Consider the following 21,883-nt stretch of genomic DNA (forward strand, 5'->3'; position numbering starts at 1 on the left):
GGATGGTATCTTCCGGGAGAGAGCCACAGTGGATGGTGGGAGGCCGGAAGGATGGATGGTATCTTCCAGGAATGAGACACTGTGGATGGGTGAGACCGGAAGGATGGATGGTGTGATGAATGGTATCTTCCGAGAATGAGCCACTGTGGATGGGGGAGACCGGAAAGATGGATGGCGTAATGGATGCTATCTTCCAGGAGTGAGCCATTGTGGATGGTGGGAGATATGAAGGGTGAGTGGTGTGGAGGATGCAGTTTTCCATGTAGAGAGAGCGGGAAGCAGTTCTTGAAGGCCCTGAGATGGGGAGATTGACGTGTTTTTGCAATGATAGGACAGTATGCCTGGACTCTAAGGATGTCATGACAAAGTGACGTAATTAAGAGGTCGGAGAGCTCACTGGGAGCTGATGGTGCAAGATATCGTGGCCCCATTCAAGATTTCTACCTTTTACCATGCATGTCATTGAAGGGTTTTATGAAGTGTGTTTTTGTTTTGCACTGTCAAAAGAGTTCATTGGCTGTAACGTGGCAAAGGATCAAAAGAGGGTGTGGTCATAAACCAGGTAGGGATGCCCGGAGGAGTCACCACTGCCCTCACATCCCAGGTGAGGGATGTTGGTGGCCTGGATCAGAGTGGAAGTAAGTGGTGGAGGCAGAGAAGAGAGAATGTTTGTTCAAATCAATGAGAATTATATCCTTAATGATCCATCTCAAGAATATTGACCCTCTAGACTGTTCCAGAATGAATATATTTGGAGCTGACTCAGAATTCCCTAAAAGCAAAGGAAAAGCTTATTTTCACCAAGAGTTAAAACATGCACTCCTTCAGAGACTGAGCCCATGAGAGTTTTTTTTCTCCCCCCAAAAGCAACACAAATGCTTTCTAAATTATGGTTTAAAAAGATGCGATATCCTGTGAAGCGTGTATGTATTTACGCCTGATGGCTGCTCTTGTTATGTGACCAGGACTGCTAGGCAATTTGCATATCTCTTCGTGAACATCAATGTGACCTCTGAACCCCACGAGGTGTCTGCGCTGTGGTTCCTGTGGTACGTGAAACAGTGTGGAGGCACCACTCGGATATTCTCGGTTACCAACGGGGGCCAGGTACGGAGTGTCCATTCCCCCCCACCCACCAACTTCCTTTGTGATTTTGCCCTCACCCAGGGTAGTGTCTTACAAGGTAACCGCTTCCACGTTTTGAAACGTGAGTGAATTTGGAACCTGAGTTTTGGAAATGGTTTCAACCAACTTGCCTGAAAACAGTTCTCATTTCCTTTTCTCCTTCCTGAAGATGAGTTCGCAGCTAAAGAATGTTCCGTCTCAAATTAATTAGATTTGGGGAATTCAGTCCCTTCCTTTTTTTTTTTTTGAAGGTAGGGAAAATTAGTCCCTGTAGGAGGAGCCAAATTCCTACAATCAAGTGATTTTCGGAAAAAATCCTCAAATGGGTAAAATGATCATGCTTCAGGTTATTTCTGTTCTAGACATGCTCTGTACTGTAGCGCAAGGTGTAGAGTCTTTCTCCAACCAGTGAATAGTTCCTCTCCTTAGGAAATTTCCAGAACTTTCTAAGTTGTTCTTGTGGCCCCAAGAGCTATTGCCCATTTGACCCTTAGCTTCAGCAAATGTAGGACACTTGCATCTTTTCAGTATCTTTATACTTAGAAATTCCACATTGCTTCTTTTGACCTGTATTTTGCTTTCTGAGCTATCATGACTGCTATTGTGTGGTTGTAGCCTCATCACCTGCCTTCTCCTCTAGGAACGGAAGTTTGTGGGTGGATCTGGTCAAGTGAGTGAACGGATAATGGACCGCCTCGGGGACAGGGTGAAGCTGAAGCGTCCTGTCACCTATGTTGACCAGTCAGGTGACAGCATCATCATAGAGACGTTGAATCATGAAGTGTATGAGGTAATTCAGCCTAGCCAAAAAAGAGCATATACTAAGCAGGCCTCGTGTATTCTGCAACTTGTAACCAAATGTGACCCAGACAGTGGGGTAATTAGTGCCGGCACGTTTCCCCCTCTGTCTTCCAAATGACCACTTTTAGTTGACCTGCCTTGTTCTGCTGTGTCGCCTCACAGTGGCCTCAGTTTGTATGTGGTAACTGCTCAGGGTCATTCAAGATGGTAAATATGATGTTTCCCACCCTCTGTGAAGACCGACACTCACGCGTCTAAGGTGGTATTTTGTGTCTGTGTGTTTCAGTGCAGATATGTAATTAGCGCCATCCCTCCAACATTGACTGCCAAGATGCACTTCAAACCAGAGCTTCCGTCAGAGAGAAACCAGTTAATTCAACGTCTTCCGATGGGATCTATCATTAAGTGCATGATGTATTACAAGGAGGCCTTTTGGAAGAAGAACGGTAGGTTGAACTTACTCATGTTTAAAATGTGTTAAGTGAAAGGACCACACTCTTTTAGGGACCTTATGGTAGATACCGAACAGAAAATAGATTAAAAATGTCCGTGTTGGGGGCGCCTGAGTGGTTCAGTCGGTTGAGCATCCGACTCTTGATTTCAGCTCAGATCACGATCCCAGGGTCATGGGATCCAGCCCCGCATCGGGCTCTGTGCTGAGCATAGAGCCTTCTTGGGATTCTTTCTCTCCCTCCTTGCCCCCCTCCCCTGCTTGCACTCTCTCTGTCTAAAAACAATTTTAAAAAGGGGCACCTGGGTGGCTCAGTCAGTTAAGTGTCTGACTCCTGATTTCAACTCAGGTCATGATCTCAGGTTCATGAGATCGAGTCCCCCCCCATCGAGCTCTGCGCTGATGGCACAGAGCCTGCTGGGGATTCTCTCTCTCTGCCCCTCCCCCTCCGGCTTGTTCTCTCTCACTCTCTCAAATAAACATTAAGAAAAAGGTAAGTGTTTTTATTTTATTTTATTTTTTTTAATTTTTTTTTAAATGTTTATTTCTGAGACCGAGAGAGACAGAGCATGAGTGGGGGAGGGGCAGAGAGAGAGGGAGACACAGAATCAGAAGCAGGCTCCAGGCTCTGAGCTGTCAGCACAGAGCCTGACTCGGGGCTCGAACTCACAAACCGTGAGATCATGACCTAAGCCGAAGTCAGTCGCTCAACCGACTGAGCCACCCAGGTGCCCCGAGGTAAGTGTTTTTAAATGGGTAGAGAAAGGATCAGAAATCTCAGGCTGTCCATCTCTTCATAGCCTCTAGCAACACAAAATGATCCCAGCACCACTTGCTGTCAATGAAAGGAAAGGAAGAGACCCCACCAGTTGTGGGGCCCTGGTTCCTGCCTTGGGTCCTGCCACTTACTCTTCGTGAGCAGAGTGACACGGAGGGGTTCTGTGGGGAGACCGCTGCTCTGAAGCCCCGCAGTCGTGGGCTTCCCTTGCTTACCAGCTGAGCAGCCTTGGTGTGGCACTACCTCTCCGCCTCCGTGTCTTTGTGTAGAATGGCAACAAGGAGGCCTACTGTCAGGGTGTTTCGAGAATGAGATGAGGCAGGGCCTGGGTGGATATGGTGGCTGTCGTTGCTAAACCTGCTCATACTCAAAGGATTCCTTCCGCCAGCTTCTTCCATGGGCTCCTAGGGCTGATTCCGTCTAACTCAAGCACCTGTTACCCCGTGTAGCCCAGGGCTCCAGGGACACGGTACAGTGTGAGCCACGCATTGGTCATACGTGACCATTATGTAAAGCTCATAGACATGGGTCATTTTCCATGTGTCTGGCTCCACAGACACCCTGTGTAGTTAGTGTGTGTATTGAACAGGAAATACCTACTAGGGGTGGGGCAAAGACTATGCTTTGAGATTTGCCTTCCTCTTAGCAACATAGTTTTTTTTTTTGTCTTATTTCTTTTCTTTTGAGAAAGAGAGAGAGGGCACTAGTGAGTGAGGGGCAGAGAGAGACAGAGAATCCCATGAGGGGCAGAGAGAGAGAGAGAGAGGGAGGGAGACAGAGAAAAGAGAAGTGGGGCACACCCCATGCAGGACTCGAACTCACGAACCGTGAGGTCGTGACCTGAGCTGAAGTCAGATGCTTAACCGACTGAGCCACCCAGGCGCCCCGTAGAGTGTTTTTTTGTTGGTGTTTTATTTTTATTTTATTTTATTAAGAAAAAATGTTCTTAATGTTTATTTTTTTTTTTGAGCGAGAAAGAGACCGAGTGTGAGTGGGGAGGGGCAAAGAGAGAGGGACACACAGAATCCAAAGCAGGCCCTAGGCTCTGAGCTGTCAGCACAGAGTCCCATGTGGGGCTTGAAGCCACAAACCATGAGATCATGACCTGAGCCAAAGTCGGACACTCAACCAAGCCACCCAGGTGCTCCAGCAAAATAGTTTTGTGTGTGTGTGTGTGTGTGTGTATTTTTCCCATAAATCTCGGATGAGGTCAATTTCAATCTCCCGATTTTCTCCTTATTAAGATTATTGTGGCTGTATGATCATTCAAGATGAGGAAGCACCCATCTCAATAACTCTGGATGACACCAAGCCAGATGGATCACTGCCTGCTATCATGGGGTAGGTTAGAGCTGGATGCTCTAACTAAATTTCTAAATTTCTAATTCATATTGGTGTGTTGGTGTGGATGCTGGCAGAGCATATGGAATCGAATGCAAGCAGTCATAAATAACCCTACAGAAATATATCCTGTTCCACGTATTAAAATATTAGAGTAGTGTTTTGCATGTGGCACAATAACCCTGGGAAGGCTTTAGCCTCGTCTTCATTCCAAGCATCACCGCATAGCATCTGTTGAATACGTTCATTATCACCCTGGTATATAAGAGAGATAGCCAATGAGGAAGTGCTGTTGGAATTAGAGCCAGGCCTGGAGTGGATGTCACTCTTCCCCGTAGGTCGCTCCACGGCTGTCCTTCACTGGGGATGGTTCAGGGTTTGGTTCTGTGTCTAGAAGAGGAGAGCCTCCCTGCTTGTCCTCTCATCCCCGCCCCGCCCTCCCCCTCCAACAGCTACTGTGGCCTCAAAGCTACACAAATAAAAGGGCTGTTGTTTCTACCACATGACACCAGAAGGGCACAGCTTCTGTAACAGGCAAACGACTTTCAGAGAGACAGGGTGGTTTTCCCTTTCTCCCTGGGGACAGTTGAGCTCACGCAGGTTTGCATCATAGAAGGGAAATTAGCAAACCAAAAGGAGCAGACCCAAGACCCAGGACTCTGCAGGCTGCGTTCCTGGGCTGCTCACAAGATATTTTGCAACCACTTCTCTGGCTGTAAATTGTCAGAAATGGCGCTGGCCTCCCTGGGAAGGGTGAAGGGCAGGCGCTCACGAAGGAACGATCACAGGAACAACACATCCTCCTCGTCTCTAACCCCACTGGGCAAGAAGGGGTCCAGATTACGTGGGCAGTTTGCCATCGCCTTCTTTATGCCAAAGGAAAACAGAAGGTTGAGGTGGAGGTTTTGGGAGACTGTCCGTCAAGAGCAATCCAACTGTGGATGGAAGGACATTGATGTTCTTGCCCTTGGGAGTTAGATACTGTGGCCTCTGCCCTTCTGGGATTTCTTCAGTGTTATTAACAAAGACATGTGTGGCCGTAGTTTTCCAGATGGGAATGGGGCAATTTAGGCAGTTCCTAAAAAGTGATATTCTAATCTGTCTTATCTGGACACCTACATTTATTGCCTCCACCCTGTTCTTGCCTTGACACTGGATTGCCTCTACCCTGCTCTTTGCTCTGGGCAATGAAAGCCTTAACGATAGGGGTGGTAATTGCCCAGCACTGTGTTTGTGATAACTAGTACCTTTTGGAAACTAGAAAGGACCTTGTACTTCAGAGCTGTGAAATGTCCCCCACCCAAAGCCAGCATGTTTAATTTCCTCAATAAAACAGCAAAGAAAGTTAAAGAATAGTCGTCCGTGGTTAGAATTAGATCCAGGGGGTTATTTCATTCTCGATTTGAGATTTGACAGGAACGGCCAACACTAACCGCCCTTTAGGAAGGGAGCTGTAAGGGGCACCTGGATGACTCAGTTAAGGATCCGACTTCGGCTCAGGTCATAACCTCACGGTTAGTGGGTTCAAGCCCCACATCGGCCTCTGTGCTGACAGCTCAGAACCTGGAGCCTGCTTCAGATTCTGTGTCTCCCTCTCTCTCTGCCCCTCCCCTGCTCATGCTGTGTCTTTCTCTATCTCTCAAAAATAAATAAATGTTAAAAAAAAATTTAAAAAGTAACTGTAAGAAGCACCCAAGATCTGAAAAGGTTTTCAGATATATCATTTAGTATTTCGTTGGATCCTGGGGATTTTCATTGAAATCCTGTGTAAGCCTAAAATGACTGATTCTGACATACACGTAAAATTTAACCAGAATCATTTCTAGCAAGCCCCATGACGTAACAGTGTTAAATGAAGCAAAATTAGGACTATATCCCATAAAGTTCATTAGTTCCAATTTCTGAAGTAGTCCACAGCTTCCCCCGAAATGCATGTTGTAGTCTTTGCTTCCCAGAATGATCTCGAATGATTTCATCCGAGAAAAAATTTCATTGTCCTGTAGCTCATTTGGATTTTTGAACAATTAGTAATATCAGCGTCACAGATGAATTATAACTGAGTTTTACTGAGTGATTGAATTTGAAGGCTTTGCTAGGCCAGTTTCTCCGAAGCCAACTTGGAGATGGAGATTTGGGTAGAGGGGATCCGTTGGGGTGTGCGCTCCGGGTTATTGCCCGTGGGGAAGGGAAGGAGTCACGACAGGGCAGGGGGAGAGGTTGGGCACCAGTGTTGTCCCACTGGGGGTCTCGGCCAGCCCTTGAGGAGGTCTAGAGCTGGGATGGCCCTTCAGAGGTGTCGTGCACTGAGATGCGGGGCTTTGATACCCTCACCGCACCCCAGAGCTAGTCATTCTGGGGAGTGCCAGGACCTCAAGGCAGGCAGCTCTCTGCTGCTGAATGCAGTGGCTGGGGCAGTGTTCACCCATGAGCTGAGGGTGACGAGTGCTTGATCCTGAAGAGGGATCTGGCTGGCTCACCATGGCATCCACTACAGCTATTTACTTATAGATGTTCTTCCAGCTTTTAAAAAAGAATTTGTGTTTTAATTTAATCGACTGTCAAGTTAGCTAACATACAGTGTATGCAGCGTGCTCTTGGCTTCGGGAGTAGATTCCCGTGATTCATCACTTCCATACAACACCCAGTGCTCGTCCCAACAAGTGCCCTCCTCAGTGCCCATCACCCATTTTCCCCGCCCCCCTCCAAGCCCCTTTCAACCCTCAGTTTGTTCTCTGTGTTTAAGAGTCTCTTGTGGCTTGCCTCCCTCTATGTTTGAAACTAATTTTTTTCCCTTCCCTTCCCCCATGGTCTTCTGTTAAGTTTCTCAACTTCCACATATGAGTGAAAACATATGGTATCGGTCTTTGACTGACTTATTTCACTCAGCATAACACCCTCCAGTTCCAGCCATGTTGTTGCAAACGGCCAGATTTCATTCTTTCTCATTGCCAAGTAGTATTCCATTGTATATATAAACCACACCTTCTTTATCCATTCGTCAGTTGATGGACATTTGGGCTCTTTAAAATTTTTTAAGTGTATTTATTTATTTTGAGAGAGATGGAGAGCGTGTGAACAGGGGAGGGGCAGAGAGAGAGGGAGTATCTCCAGCAGGCTTCGCGCTGGCTGTGAGCGCACAGCCTGGCACAGGGCTGCAGCTCACAAACTGTGAGATCATGACCTGAGCCCAAATCAAGAGTTGGACGCTCAACTGACTGAGCCACCCAGGCATCCCATGTTTTTCCAGCTTTTATCAAGTGTTTGGCAGAGGGTAACAGTCATTCCCAGGATATCATTTAATGCAACATGAATTCAACTAACATTTGCTATCCCAGCTATATGCCAAGGACTGTGCTGAACTTTGGGGGTAAAATAGTGAGTAGGAGGTAACCAGTTCTTTAGGAGCCCACAGCCTAGAGGGGTTTGGGACACAGGCAGACAGGAGATAGTATGGCATTTGCTGTCGTAGGGGGAAATAATGGGAGTGTGTGGGAGAGTTAATCAATGTTGAGTATGTGGAGGCAAGAATACCTTAAAAAAAAAAAAAGGCAACTCTCCTGTCACCTAATCATTCACATGTAACCTCTCTCTCCAGGTTCATACTTGCCCGAAAAGCAGACCGACTTGCCAAGCTCCATAAAGAAATCAGGTAAGAATCGACATTGGAAACCTACACGAAAGGTTAGCTTTATATTGTGCTTGTTGCACTAACAACAGTCTGACGGCATCATGAAAAACACCACAGTCCACGAGTATTCTCAAAAACGCAACAAATCAACCTTGTGGCAAACTTTTGGTTATAGCCCCGTGGACTCAGTGCTTGCCCACATGCGTATATTAATTTAGTTTTACATATTTGGGTTTATTTTGCAGCGGTGGAGAAGTAGGGTTTCTCTGCAGGAGAGATGGAGGAAATATGATAGGAAACACTAGCCGTGCAAAAAGCTTGAGGCTGAGTCCTGCTCACCTTGTGAGACCATTAGCCCTTTGACATGGTTCTCAGATGAGCCCTTTGACGTGGTTCTCGGACGGGCGTATCCTTTTTCTGGAAGGCAAATGCATAGGTGTGTTTCAGCGTGTTGCAACTTGTGTGCATGTGTCCCCCTTTGTTTATCTAGCATGCAGCTCTGATGTTCCCTTCGATAGCTTCCTGCTATAACAAACACGGTCATTTTAGGACAGTGGCTTTTTTTTCTTTCTTTCTTTCTCCCTTTCTCTTTCTGCCATGTTGTATTCGCTTTATTTTGCCTTGGAATCCTTTCCTTCATTCAAATAAAATCTTACCAGGAACTCTTCCCTGGAAATAGTCATTTGGCTATTGGGGGTTGCCTCGGGGAACTTCTGGGCTTCCCTTCTCGAGGGTAGCCCTAAATCCTTTGTTAGGGGACCAGTTTGCACACGCGTACACTTCTCTCTGCGTTTAATTGAAACAAATTAAGCAGCAAATGCACAAGCCGCCTTTGCTTTGAGAGTTACTTCGATGACTTTGGGATTCAGGCTGCAGAGGTTCCCACATTTGCACACGAATGTGCTTATTTGAATTACCATTAGCTCTGATTTCGGGAAGGAAACCATTGTCCACCTACTCAGTCAAAAGAGGAAGAATTTGGGGTCCAGTGACGGGGAATGGTTTGTCCAAGTCTCCACAGCTAGCTTGCGACAAAGTTAGAAATAGCATCTAACGCATGCGTTTTTTTCATTACGCCACACTAAGCTTGACATTTTCTTTTGGATTTCCTGCTTTCCCTCCTTATTAATAGTAAAATAAATACCAGCCTGGATGTAGACATTTGGTTATGATTCCACATGGTGGCTGAGCTTCTCAAAAGTTTTTATGAGGCACAACCCTTAGAACTCCGAATATGTCATTGACTGGAGCAAGTTTCCCAGACCTGACTGCCTCAAAATCTACCAGGAAAATATATTTGGAAAATATATATTTTTGAGGCTGGTAGATTACGATTTTTGGTAGCTTAGCGGTGGGGCCTGAGTATTTTGTATTTTTTAACAAGCTTTTCTTTTAATTGCTTTTCTTTTTATTTTTTGAGAGACAGGGAGAGAGAGCATGAGAGGGGAAGGGCAGAAGGAGAAGGAGAGAGAGAATCTCAGGCAGGCTCCCTGCTCAGCATAGAGTCCAGCACAAAGCTCTATCCCATAACCCCGGGATCATGGGTGAGCTGAAATCAAGAGTTGGACGCTTAACTGTCTGAGCCACCCAGGCGCCCCTTTTAACAAGCTTTTTAAATAATTATGATGAGCAGCCAGATTTAGAAACCAGTGAGTAAATACAACTACAAGAGATTTGCACACTGACCTCTATTGGCCATCATTTAAATTATGTTCTGTTACTTTTAAAGTCCAACTAATCAGTGCATTGCTCTAACATTTTTGACTTATGTAACTTTTCCAAAATTTTTAAGTTAAAAAAAATTTTTTTAATCAGAAATTTCTTTAGAAGTATTTATTTATTGGGGTGCCCGGGTGGCTCAGTCAGTTGAGCATCCGACTTCAGCTCGGGTCATGATCTCACGGTTCGTGGGTTCGAACCCTGCGTCAGGCTCTGTGCTGACAGCTCAGAGCCTGGAGCCTGCTTCGGATTCTGTGTCTCCCTCTCTCTCTGCCCCTTCCCTGCTCATACTCTGTGTCTCTCTCTCTCTCAAAAAATAAACAAACATTTACAAAAAATTTTTTTTAAGTATTTATTTATTTTGAGAGAGAAAGAGAGCAGGGGAGGGGCAGAAGGGGGAGGGAGAGGGAGAGAGAATTCTAAGCAGACTCCACACTCAGCACAGAACCCGACTTGGGGCTTATTCCCATGACTGTGACATCACGACCTGAGCTAAAATCAAGAGCGAGCTGCTCAACCAACTGAGCCCCCTAGGTGCCCCCCTAAAATTTTAAATTTAATGGGAGGAAGGGATAGGGAAGATAATTTCCTGATGTATTTGTATGGACTTATCCTTGACTCATCTAATACTACAAAATACAGTAAATAATGACTTACGTTTCTATATAAGTGACTTATTGTCCATGAATGAAAAGTTAACTGCAACGTAAGTTGACTGGAATTTAGGAGAAAGAGGGAGAGAGAGAATCCTGAGCCAGCTCCACACTGTCAGTGCATAGCCCGATGTGGGGCTTGATCCCACGAACCGTGAAATCAAGACCTGAGCCGAAAGCAAGAGTCAGAAACTTAACTGACTGAGCCACCCAGGCGCCCCAAGATTTCACTCTGTTTTAATGAAGATTTTTATCACATGTCCCCAAAATAAGCTAAGCATCACTAAACCTTCAGAATAATGCTTGTCCATACTTCTGTTTTCTGGTTGACTCACAAATGTTGGCATTTCCTTTCCTAACACTCACATGAAGTAGGTGGGTAAGAATTAGTCATCTCCTTCCAGAGTAGGAAGGAGGGTACCGTACTAGGCCGAGGACGGATTTTGACTCAGTAAATTTTTATTGAGCAACTAGCTGCAGGCAGGATTGCTCAGGAGAGTAAGTGCCTTGGCCCTGCCATTAATTTGCTGAGTGATGTTGTACCCATCTGCTCACACTGAACCTCAGCCACCTCATCGTTACATGAGGGGCATAGATTAGACAGAGACAGGCAGGCAGGCAGACAGTAGTTCTGCCTTTTCGTTATGATTATTGATCTGTACTACGAACAGCTCTTTCAAGGAAACGAAACTTTTCCTGTTTGTGCTGGAACTTACATAGCCATGAATGTTCTAGGACATCACCTTAGCCATCACATTTGTCTTTCCCTTAAAACCTTCTATGGGGGCGCCTGGTGGCTCAGTTGGTTAAGCGTCCAACTTTGGCTCAGGTCATGATCTCGCAGTTCATGGGATTGAGCCCCGCGTGGGACTCCATGCTGACAGCTCAGACCCTGCTTGGAATTCTCTCTCTCCCTCTCCCTCTGCTGCCTGAGGGCATGCTCTCTCTCTCAAAATAAACATTAAATAATGTTTTCTAATGTTATTGGCAACATAAAATTGTCACGTAAAAAAAATTTTTTTTAATATTTATTTATTTTTGAGAGAGAGAGAATGCAAGCAGGTGAGGGGCAGAGAGAGAGGGGGACTCAGAATTTGAAGCAGGCTCCAGGCTGCAAGCTGTCAGCACAGAGCCCGACACGGGGCTCGAACTCATGAACTGTGAGATCATGACCTGAGCCGAGGTCTGAGACTCAACCAACTGAGCCATACAAGCGCCCCTAAAATTTTCATTTTTAAAAAACCTCTGTTTCTTTTATTACTAGTAAATATAACCTTCCCTTACCTCCTTTCCCCTCCTCTCTTTTTTGGCCATTTGTCTCTTCAGCTTTCAGGGCTCATCTTTCAGATTTGAGTTAAGCCCTTCGCCACATTTTTTACCAAGCATTTTTTTCAGTTGCTCATTAGCGTATACCAAATATTTTGGAGCAATTTCAGTGTTTAAACTATGTAAAGACTAAGGAAGGTAAATACCAAAGCATATAACTGGATCAGTGTGAAGCTGTTCAAACAAATCCTGAAATTGAACCATTTCTTTCTAAAGGGGGGGATTTTAGTAAATTGGAACGTAAAAAAATGTTTTTTTAATGTTTATTTTTCAGAGAGGGAGGGAGGGAGGGAAGGAGGGGGGAGGGGCAGAGAGAGAGGGAGACACAGAATCTAAGGCAGGCTCCAGTCCTTGAGCCATCAGCACAGATCCTGACACAGGGCTGAAACTCAGGAACCGCGAGATCATGACCTGAGCCAAAGTCGGATGCTCAACTGACTGAGCCACCCAGGCACCCCAAGAACTTTTTCATTTCACCAAGAGTCACTGTGAGTGTGAAAATATGTTTGAGGAAGTGCTTAGATCAGTTAAGCTACTGGTTTTTAAGACCTAATACAGGCCATGTTCTGTGGAGTCGTTTACCTAATGAATTATGAGGGTAGCCAGAGACTGAGGTAACGTCATGAGGCACAGCATGTCAGTTGCCCTTGGAAGTACTGTGTTCACAGACCATTCTGTCAAGTGACTGATTACTAGACTAGGACGACCTTAGGCCTCTCATGGTGTAGAATATTTTATGTTATATTTAAAAGATTAAGTGAGCTTTAGTTGTTCATAGGTCTTTAAAACATAAATAGAGGATAGTTAAAAGACACGGTCATATGTATTATAGACTTATAAAAGGGATTATCCTGGAAGTCTCCATAGTCCAGAAAAGTCACTTAACATCATTTCCTAAACTGCCTGCACTAAATCTAATCTTATTTTCCCCATTTGAATCCTGAATAGACATGATATGGGGTAGTAAAAGAGGTGAAAATGTAAAAGGAAAATTCTGTTGAGTCTTCAAATAAAATGACTATATTGAGGCGTAGAGGGGTAATTTGAGTGCAGAGATCCGTGGAACTGTTCCTTTTGTGTAGTTACCATCGATTTTATTTTTTCTTAATAAATCTGGTTCATTGGCAGCGGCCCTGGAACTCATTATGTTTACTCTATACTCCTCAGCTATTATTTCCTTCACATTTTTTTTTTATTCTTTTTTATAGGAAGAAGAAAATCTGTGAGCTGTACGCCAAAGTGCTAGGATCCCAAGAAGCTTTACACGTAAGAAACCCTCAGCTCTAATCCCTAGAAGGTTCTGCTCTGTTTGCTCTAAGTGGTAAAGCAAAGCCGATTCCGGTTTCCTGACAGTCTTATGAAGAGAGTCTTATAAAGGGATATACACTTACTGGAGGATTAACTTCCATCACAAAAAAGCCAGTAACGGCTGCCGGCAGGTGCATGCAATTTCTTTTGCAGTAGTTCTTGGGCTGGGCTGTTTCAGTGCTCACTGGAAAACTGGCAGCCAGTTGCAGTCAGAACCTGGAGCTGGGTGAGATCAGTTCCCAGGATGGAGGTCCTGCCCCCCCACCAGCCAGCTGAGTGCTGAATCTAGACTCTCTCAGGTCAAAGTCATCCTCATTGATTTTTCCATCTGGAGACTCCATTCACAGCTCACTTAGGGATTCTATCTGAGGATCCTATTAGATCGCTGGAGGCTTTTTCAGGGGATTATCACTGAACTGTTCAATAATAAACTTGCGGACCGTGTCAGGGAAAAACTCAGACAACGTTCTCTCGTGTCTCCTGGAAACCAGTTTTCATCTTCAGTGGTCCCCATTTAGACAGGATTCCCATCATTTGCTTTTCCAGCTCGGAGAAATGGTTCCGAAGAAAGCCTTTCGTAGACATTGTGCTTATCTTCTGCCTTCTACCTTCCACCCTTTTCTTTCAGCCCTGGTGGATGGCAAGTAAGGTCTGTTATTTAGGGAATCCAGAGATTTCCAGAACCCGACCCCTGATGGGGTTTCCTGCAGACTTATTCTAAAGACTTCAGAGTCTGCGTGGCGGTGCCCTCTCTGCCAGATAACGGACTACTCCGTGGCTCCCCTCGCCAAGAGGTTGAGAAGACCAAAATATACATGTTCTGTCCCTTGGTACCTCACAGAAGGCCATTTGCTTGGTACCGTCATGTTTCCCCTTAAACGAAATCGCGACACAGGGCCACCTTTTTTTAAACATAAACCTGTTGTTAAAGTAAGATACAGGAGAGACTTTGTTGTTGACAAGTTGCATTTCAGCTTTGTCTTCCCTTTGGAATTTTCTCCCCACTGAACTGCAGCCCGTGCACTATGAAGAGAAGAACTGGTGTGAGGAGCAATACTCTGGGGGCTGTTACACCGCCTACTTCCCCCCTGGGATCATGACTCAGTATGGAAGGTACTACATGGCCACTATACCGATTAATATAAGACATGCACACGGGGCTCCTGGGGGGCTCAGCCGGTTAAGCGTCGACTCTTGGTTTCAGCTCAGGTCTTGATCTTACGAACCGTGAGATCTGAGCTGAGCTGTTTGCTGACAGCGTGGAACCTGCTTGGGATTCTCTCTCTCTCTCTCTCTCTCTCTCTTCCTCTCTCTGTACCTCCCGTGCTTGCTTGCTCTCTCTCTCTCTCAAAATAAATTAAAAAAAAAGAAAGACACATCCCCCAAATATATATATATATATATATGTAAAAGACATACACCAAACTTAAACTCATAAGCAAAACTCGATGGAAAGTTAGAAATAGTAGTCAGCACTTTGATTTGGAATGCCCCGGTAGCTAGTGTGTATATTTCTGGACGTCTATAGGAAAATAGGGATGTCGGTACATAGAACAATAGCTGTCAGAACATTGAATGAGAGCAGAGCACGGGTGAGGATTTCAGGTGTCAGTGCTCCATGTGGGGACTCTTTGAGCTGCACTGTCCTCCAAGGGGCCTTCTTCTTTTTCTTTTCTTTTTTTCTTTACCTGTGTATTTATTTTTGAGAGAGAGACAGAGTGTGTGCGGGGGAGGGACAGAGAGAGAGGAAGACACAGAATCCGAAGCAGGCTCCGGGCTCTGAGCTGTCAGCACAGAGTCTGATGCGGGGGCTCGGACTCACAAACCGCGAGATCATGACCTGAGCCAAAGTCGGACGCTTAACCGGCTGAGCCACCCAGGCACCCCTCCAAGGGGCCTTCTTGAGCTCAGTCAGACGTTTAGTTTCACACGACTACCCTAGGCTTCTGGGTAGCCTTCTACGCAGAAGGACGTTAGCAAAACACGTCTTGCTGCAGCCATTCGTCTTGACGGGGAGGCGTCCCCACTGCACAGCGGGGGTGATCTCACACAGCGTCAGGGGAGTCCACCTTAGCTTAGAAGCCCCCTGCCCCATAGGAGCCATTGTCTCTTGGAACAGCCTCATACGCATAGTGTCCATCCAGGGTTCCTGCAAGAGATATGCCCTGCTACAAGAGGCCCCACACTCAAGGAAGCCCAAAGTGACAGCCTCCTACTGGGTATTTGCAATTCATGACAAGTCTTCCCGCCCCAGATGCTATCACCAGTGTGTGTAGGGGGTGGGGGGGAGGCATTTTTGCAGAAGCAGTGTCGCCTGGTAACGTCCCTGGCATTATACCTTCAGCGGGTTCCCAGAGGAACGGAGCTAGAAAGTTAACTCAAGGTCACATGTGTCCACAGAGAAACAAGGACTTGTTAACCCTTTCCTTACATGAGATGTTTCTTTGTCTTTTATTTATTTTTATTTATTTTATTTGATCTTTTTAAGTTTGTTTGAGAGAGAGAATGAGCAGGGGAGGGGCAGACAGAGAGGGGGACAGAGGATCTGAAGTGGGTTCCATGCTGACGGCCCCAAGCCCGATGTGGGGTTCGAATCCACGAACTGCAAAATCGTGACCTGAGCCGAGGTCGGATGCTCAGTCTACGGAGCCACCCAGGCTCCCCTTTGCCAAGACCTCTTTGTGAGAGAAGGCCCAGTTCCCTGTCTTCAGCCAGGCGCCAGATAAATGCACAGAAGCTAACTGTACAGAGCTGGTTATTTTGAGACAGACATAGAATCCCTCGGGTCCCTCCTTTGCTAGAAATCCATTGATCTCCTTGTCTTCCCACTGGCCACTGCGGTTCCTCCTGACACCCTGGGAGTGCCTGCACGGCTGGGGTCTGCTGCCGGATGCCCTCTTGTGAAGAATGCACCCCTTTGGAAGAAATGGTGTAGGGACCAGAATGGACCACAAACAGGGAAACCCACAGCCAGGAAATCCGATTGCGGATTTCACGTGTCTTCTTGTGTTCTGATCCTGGTTGGCTAGGAAAAGGCCATCGTCCCCTTTAGCGACCGACGATCTGGCAGCCTGATCCTCCCTGGCTTGAAAGTTCAGCCCCTTGGGCGCAGGCCCAGACAATAGGGGTGTGGGGGGAGCCTTTCACCTTCGGTTGGGCCGCATGGGAGTCTTTGAACGGCTGGAGTTGCCCTGTCTTGGGTGGGATAAATAAATGAGGGCAGTGATGGGCTCATTTACCCTCAGTGCCTTCCCAAGTAACTGTGCGCGACCTCTCTGTTCCCTGGAAGGGTGATCCGCCAGCCGGTCGGCAGGATTTACTTTGCGGGCACTGAGACTGCCACACACTGGAGCGGTTACATGGAAGGGGCAGTAGAGGCTGGAGAGAGAGCTGCTAGAGAGGTAAGGGAGACAGCCGTGTCACTCGCCCTCCAGAGCGCGGTGGCGGTTTTGGCATCTGGCCTTTCTTTCTGGATCTTGACTCTGATACGTTTGTGCATCCACTTCTCGGCCGCTCATGCCACTCATGGGGCTCATCTGTGGCTACCCCCAACCTTAAATCGGTCGGACCTACAGAATGTCACTTCATAATACCGTGGCCACTTTCTTGCAGGTCTTGAATGCTCTCGGGAAGGTGGCGAAGAAGGACATCAAGGTTCAAGAACCTGAATCAAAGGTGAGTCTAGCAGCTTCACCTCCACTGACCAGTAATTGCGTAAAAAACTGTGCCGCTCTAGGACACACGCATGCATCGACTTGGCGGATACGTTCCGCCCGTCCTTGTCCCTGCGAGCGAGAGCTGTCTGCTAATGATCTCTGCTCATTCGTGCAGGACGTTCCAGCTGTAGAGATCACCCGCACCTTTTGGGAGAGGAACCTTCCCTCAGTGTCAGGACTGCTGAAAATCATCGGATTTACCACCTCAGTAACTGCCGCGTGGATTGTGGTGTACAAATTCAGGCTCCTGTCCCGGTCATGAGGTTCTTCTGCCTGTGTCCTTCTGCTTCTCTTCCCCAGCAGCATCAAAAGCAAATTGTTGGCAAAGGCTGTGTCGTTGGACTGTTGTTAATATGCACCGGATTTAACCCCTCGGTGTAGTCTCATTCGGTGTCAGAGTAAAAACAACCCAAAAAACCACCTCGTAATTTCAATAAGATCAAACTCCATTGTATGATTTGCCTGTGTAGACTGATTTGTTCTGATTGGGAGAGTAAAGCCATGTGATCGATTTCTTAATTTCAAGACATCAAATTGAATTGCTGATCAGAAACCATTACCATGTCGGGTTTTTTCTCCTCGTTAATACAAAATGCTTGATGATTGCACAAATGAAGCATTTCACTTTCTCCCTGGAGCGGTTGCGGAGGCACAAGCCCAGCCTGTGACTGTCTTTTTCAGTCCTTAGGAAATGGTGAAGCCCAGAGGCTCATAGCTTCCTGGGGGTGCGAGGCTCCCCCTTTGGATGAGGGGTAGTAAATGGAAGCCGTACAGATAGACCATTAGTGGGGGACATCTTGTGGACAGTGCCTCAGGGATCTCCTGACCGCTTCTAATTCCTGTGAAGTTTCTAGACATCCAATCTAATGTTCAGTTGACTTGCTGTGACTTTTGTGTAGCTCCCCAGGAGGTCACAGTAGACCTAGTGGCAGGACTGTCTCCCGCGAGGACAGTCCTTATGAGCTCTGCAAGAGACCAGCTGCATTCGGTATCTTCTCTTCCTCCTAGAAGATGGCTAAACATCACTTCACTCATCATTCGTGATAATATTCATGCCGATTTCAAGACAGTATTGTCCTTTTTGCAGGTAGACCCTGGCTGTCTGAAGACCCCTAGTGGCATATATTTTTTTTTTTCTTTTGTCCTAGGACCGTAGTAGAATTAGGCGGGTCTAGAATTAGACACAGTTACCTTTGAGTAAATACTGGCATGCTAATCTCTCTCAAGTAGGAACTGAAATACACCTGATAAATTTCCAATTGTTATTTGTTGAGACTACCAAATACAGAAAGGAAATTGGGACTTTCTAGCATACCCTCACTGGCTTTAGTTATTAAGTTCATGACAGACATGACATTGACTGATTTTAATACGAAGAGTGACTTCTCTATTTTAGGAGTAATGTGGGCCCAGAATGGTGCCCACCTCTTTCTGGCCTTTCCCATTTTAAAACCTCAGTTGTTGTTTTGTTTTGTTTTGTTTTGTTTTGTTTTGTTTTCAAAGCCCCTTCCAGAGGGTTTCAGCCTTAAAACACTACTTTTTTAGATATAAGCATCCAGAAGAAAAATCAGCACCGATGTGATCAAATAAAGCAGTTGACAAGATTCAGTGAACTTGGGTACACAGGTGGATATGCACTTAACCCCCACGTCACTGATGAATGAGGCATTTTAGAGGAAGTTTCTAGATACTTGAAGTGTACTCTTTAAAGTACCAAAAAGTTTACATAAAATTTTTGATGGGCATACTTCCACACATTATTCAACAAACAAGATTCAAATTCATCTTTTTTTAATTAGGTCAATCGTTAAGTGCCTCAATTATTTTATACTTTCATAAGAGAGAATGATACCATTGTGTTTACCCCTCTGCTGAATGTCACATGATTGGTTTATAGCTGCTAAGTCTACTACTGCTCCTTCTATCTTCTCCCATATTCAGGATTTTATTTCATACCCTTATTATCCTAATACCTCTTGACCTCATCTCCTATCTCCTATTGAATGGGAATTAAAGGTTGCAGAGAAAAATCAACCCAAGTTTATTGCATAATTAACCTTATAAATTTGCAAGTCACTGGACCCTGATAACGAGGGCTTAAGGTATTCCAGTTTTGCCTGTCCTAAGAGCAAAGAGCAGGATTTTTCTGCCACTCTTTACTTTGTAATTGAAAAGCGTTTTAGCTAACGTAGGAGTTTGGGTAATGCCTTGGATGTGCTCCAGTCCGGAAGGAGTTGCCGCATACTATATCAAACCGCTTAGAGAAATCACATCCCTCATCTATTTCAGTTGTTTCTGTTCACTTACTGATTAACGTGGTTCTGACACACCTCTTGGGAAATGCTGATTTAAACCTCTTAACTGGCAACAGTTTTAACTGGGAGGAGGTTGTTAGCATAGCTAAGTCTTTAATGTAGAAAGACTCCTGAGTCTGTGATGTACCCTCTTCTCAAACTTTTTAGAAAACCCATTTCTTTCTCCTGATGAGAACCAGCCCTGTTAAACTGCAGCTTGAGCTTAAAAATGAATGCTAGTCCAGGTGTACCTAGGTAGGAAATCAGAGCTGAGGACACCGCCATTTTGTCCACTGCCAAGATCCCATAGGTAGGTCTTTCTTCCAACCCTGAGAAATGAAAGGCAGTTTAAGCAGCTCATAGGGCCTGGCGTTAGCTTCCCAGTTCTGAAGGCTGAGTAGGCCTCACTCCATAGTAAGGTCGAGAAGTAGACGTAAAAAGCGAACCTTTTTGTCACGGATGTTGAAGGACTTAAACCACACTGAAGGAAAACTACCGAAGGATTGTGAACTATGTTTACTTGGATTGTGAACTTGGTGCCTCGTGTTCTGTCTGAAATGTGCCCCAGTGCTACATGTGCGAGTACACGTATGTGTGTGTTTTGCCACTGAAATACGACTTTGCCTGTGTGGTACTGTTTTGTTTGTTAATAAAGTGTACTCCCATCCCTGATTCAGACCTGGCTTCTCTTTTCAGTCAGTGCTCCCCAGGTTAACTGGCTTCATAGAGCAGGAGGTCACCAGCAGGCCTCGTCCATGGATAATGGGCTCAAAAGGCCACTTTGTATGGACTCCCAAATTCTCAGACTTCCACGTGACTCTTCTGTCGGACCGAGGGTTCCGGGGAGCTGATTAAATGCTAGGACATTGTGTTCCTGACGGGGCCACAATCAGTGTAGAGTCTGATGGAAGCTTTCTCAGCTTAGGATACCTTGAGCAAATCACCGTGGTTTTCTGCTTCAGTCTCCATCTAGAAAAGGGTGGGCTGTACTTGATGGCTTCTAAAGATTCTTTTTCATGTCAGTATTATGTGATGTACACATTTGTTGCCAGCACTCTGCCTATTTTTTTTTTTTTTTGAATTTTGCATCCTTTAAAAAAAAACTATTATTTAAATTCAAGTTAGTTAACATACAGGGTAGTCTTGGCTTCAGGAGTAGAACCCAGTGATTCATCTCTTACATATGACACCCAGTGTTCATCCCGAACAGCGCCCTCCTTGGTGCCCATCACCCATTTAACCCATCCCCCCCACCTTTCCAGGGACCCTCAGTTTGTTTTCTGTATGTAAGAGTCTCTTATGGCTTGCCTCCCTCTCTGTTTTTATCTTATTTTTCCTTCCCTTCCCCTGTGTTCATCTGTTGGGTTTCTTAAATTCCACATATGAGTGACATCATATGATATTTGTCTTTTCTCTGACTGCCTTATTTCGCTTAGCACTCTATTTTTGTAAGGGCGAGTCACTTAGCCTTTCTGTGTCTTTTTTATCTTTTTTTTTTTTTTTTTTTTTTGAGGGTGGGGAGGAGAAAGAGAGCCAGAATGTGAGCCCAGGAGGGGCAGAGAGAGAGGAGGAGAGAGAGAATCCCAAGCAGGCTCCACGCTATCAGCATGGAGCCCATCGCGAGGCTCGAGCTCACGAACCACGAGATCGTGACTTGAGCTGAAATCAAGATTCGAACGCTTAACCGACTGAGCCACCCAGCCGCCCCTCAGCCTGTGTCTTGGCTCATTCCTTGTCTTAGGTCAGGTTCCCTGGAAACAAACTGAGAGTCGGGGCAGAAACTTTACTGGGGACAGCTCTCAGGAAATACAGCGAAGGGGGTGAGCAAGGCCGAAGAGGGCAGGAGTTGTCGGCCAGAAAGCAGTTGCAGCTGAGACCTTGGCAGACCCTCAGGAGGGGCTGGGAAGACGCTTCAGAATTGATCCCCACTGAGACAGGGGACCTGGCCTCTCTCCCTTCATTAGCTGCCCTCTGGGAAGGGGGTGTTTCCTTGACTTGGGTGAGGCAGGTCCAAGGACGACTGCCAGTAGCTGGGAAATCTGGGGAGGGGCATGTGGTAGCCACTTGACTCCCCACGAACATACAGTCGCCCTTTGTCACGGAAAAGACGTTGTGAACTTGAGCTTCGGTTTTACAGATAGAACAGGGCTATCTCCGTGAGCCTCTCCCTGTTAGATAAGGAAACCGTTTTTAGAAGGTTGTACTTCTGTGCTATGTATGGGCAAGAAAAAACTCAGAAGTGGAAGAAACTCTGGAAATCATTCAACCTCTGTCTCAATGAAGAAGCCCCTTCCACAGGTTACTAGCGGATCAAAGCGGGGGTGATGTGCATTTCTAAGCAAGAGCCCCGAATCTGATGTTTTCAGGAGTCAGTCAGCTAAAAATGAACAGCAAGCAGCAGGGAGGGTGCCCTCGAGAGTAGCAGGGATTGTGGCTGACCTGGTGGGTGCCTCTCTCAACAGTATTTACATTCGAATTCCTTTAAAAGATTGCTAACCAGTGAAAACATTTGAAGGCTTTGCTCACATGTCAAAATTGTTCTGTAAGTTTCTGATAGATAAAAATGCAGGGTTTGGTTTCACGTCACTTAAATGACAAATTTTTTTTTTTAATGTTTATTTATTGTGAGAGAGTGAGTGCTCGAGCAGGGGAGAGGGGCAGAGAGAGAGGGAGAGAGAGAATCCTAAGTAGGCTCTGCATTGCCAGCCCAGAGTCTGATGTGGGGCTCCATCTCACAAACCAT

At 46.0% G+C, this 21,883-nt stretch overlaps 1 protein-coding gene across 1 annotated transcript in view; it reads left to right on the forward strand.

The window, feature by feature from the left end:
* The window catches only part of LOC106972520 (amine oxidase [flavin-containing] A), a 71,548-nt gene extending 51,736 nt beyond the window's left edge, over positions 1-19,812 (forward strand). The window contains exons 6-15 of the mRNA XM_015069510.3: positions 966-1,107; positions 1,766-1,915; positions 2,213-2,372; positions 4,400-4,496; positions 8,092-8,145; positions 13,031-13,088; positions 14,146-14,243; positions 16,420-16,531; positions 16,743-16,805; positions 16,962-19,812. Of these exons, the coding sequence (XP_014924996.3) occupies positions 966-1,107; positions 1,766-1,915; positions 2,213-2,372; positions 4,400-4,496; positions 8,092-8,145; positions 13,031-13,088; positions 14,146-14,243; positions 16,420-16,531; positions 16,743-16,805; positions 16,962-17,108 (1,081 nt within the window). The 3' untranslated portion in view covers positions 17,109-19,812. The remainder of the gene's footprint in view (positions 1-965; positions 1,108-1,765; positions 1,916-2,212; positions 2,373-4,399; positions 4,497-8,091; positions 8,146-13,030; positions 13,089-14,145; positions 14,244-16,419; positions 16,532-16,742; positions 16,806-16,961) is intronic.
* The last annotated feature ends 2,071 nt before the right edge of the window (positions 19,813-21,883 follow it).

This window comes from Acinonyx jubatus, chromosome X, assembly GCF_027475565.1.
Source record: "Acinonyx jubatus isolate Ajub_Pintada_27869175 chromosome X, VMU_Ajub_asm_v1.0, whole genome shotgun sequence".
NCBI lineage: Eukaryota > Metazoa > Chordata > Mammalia > Carnivora > Felidae > Acinonyx > Acinonyx jubatus.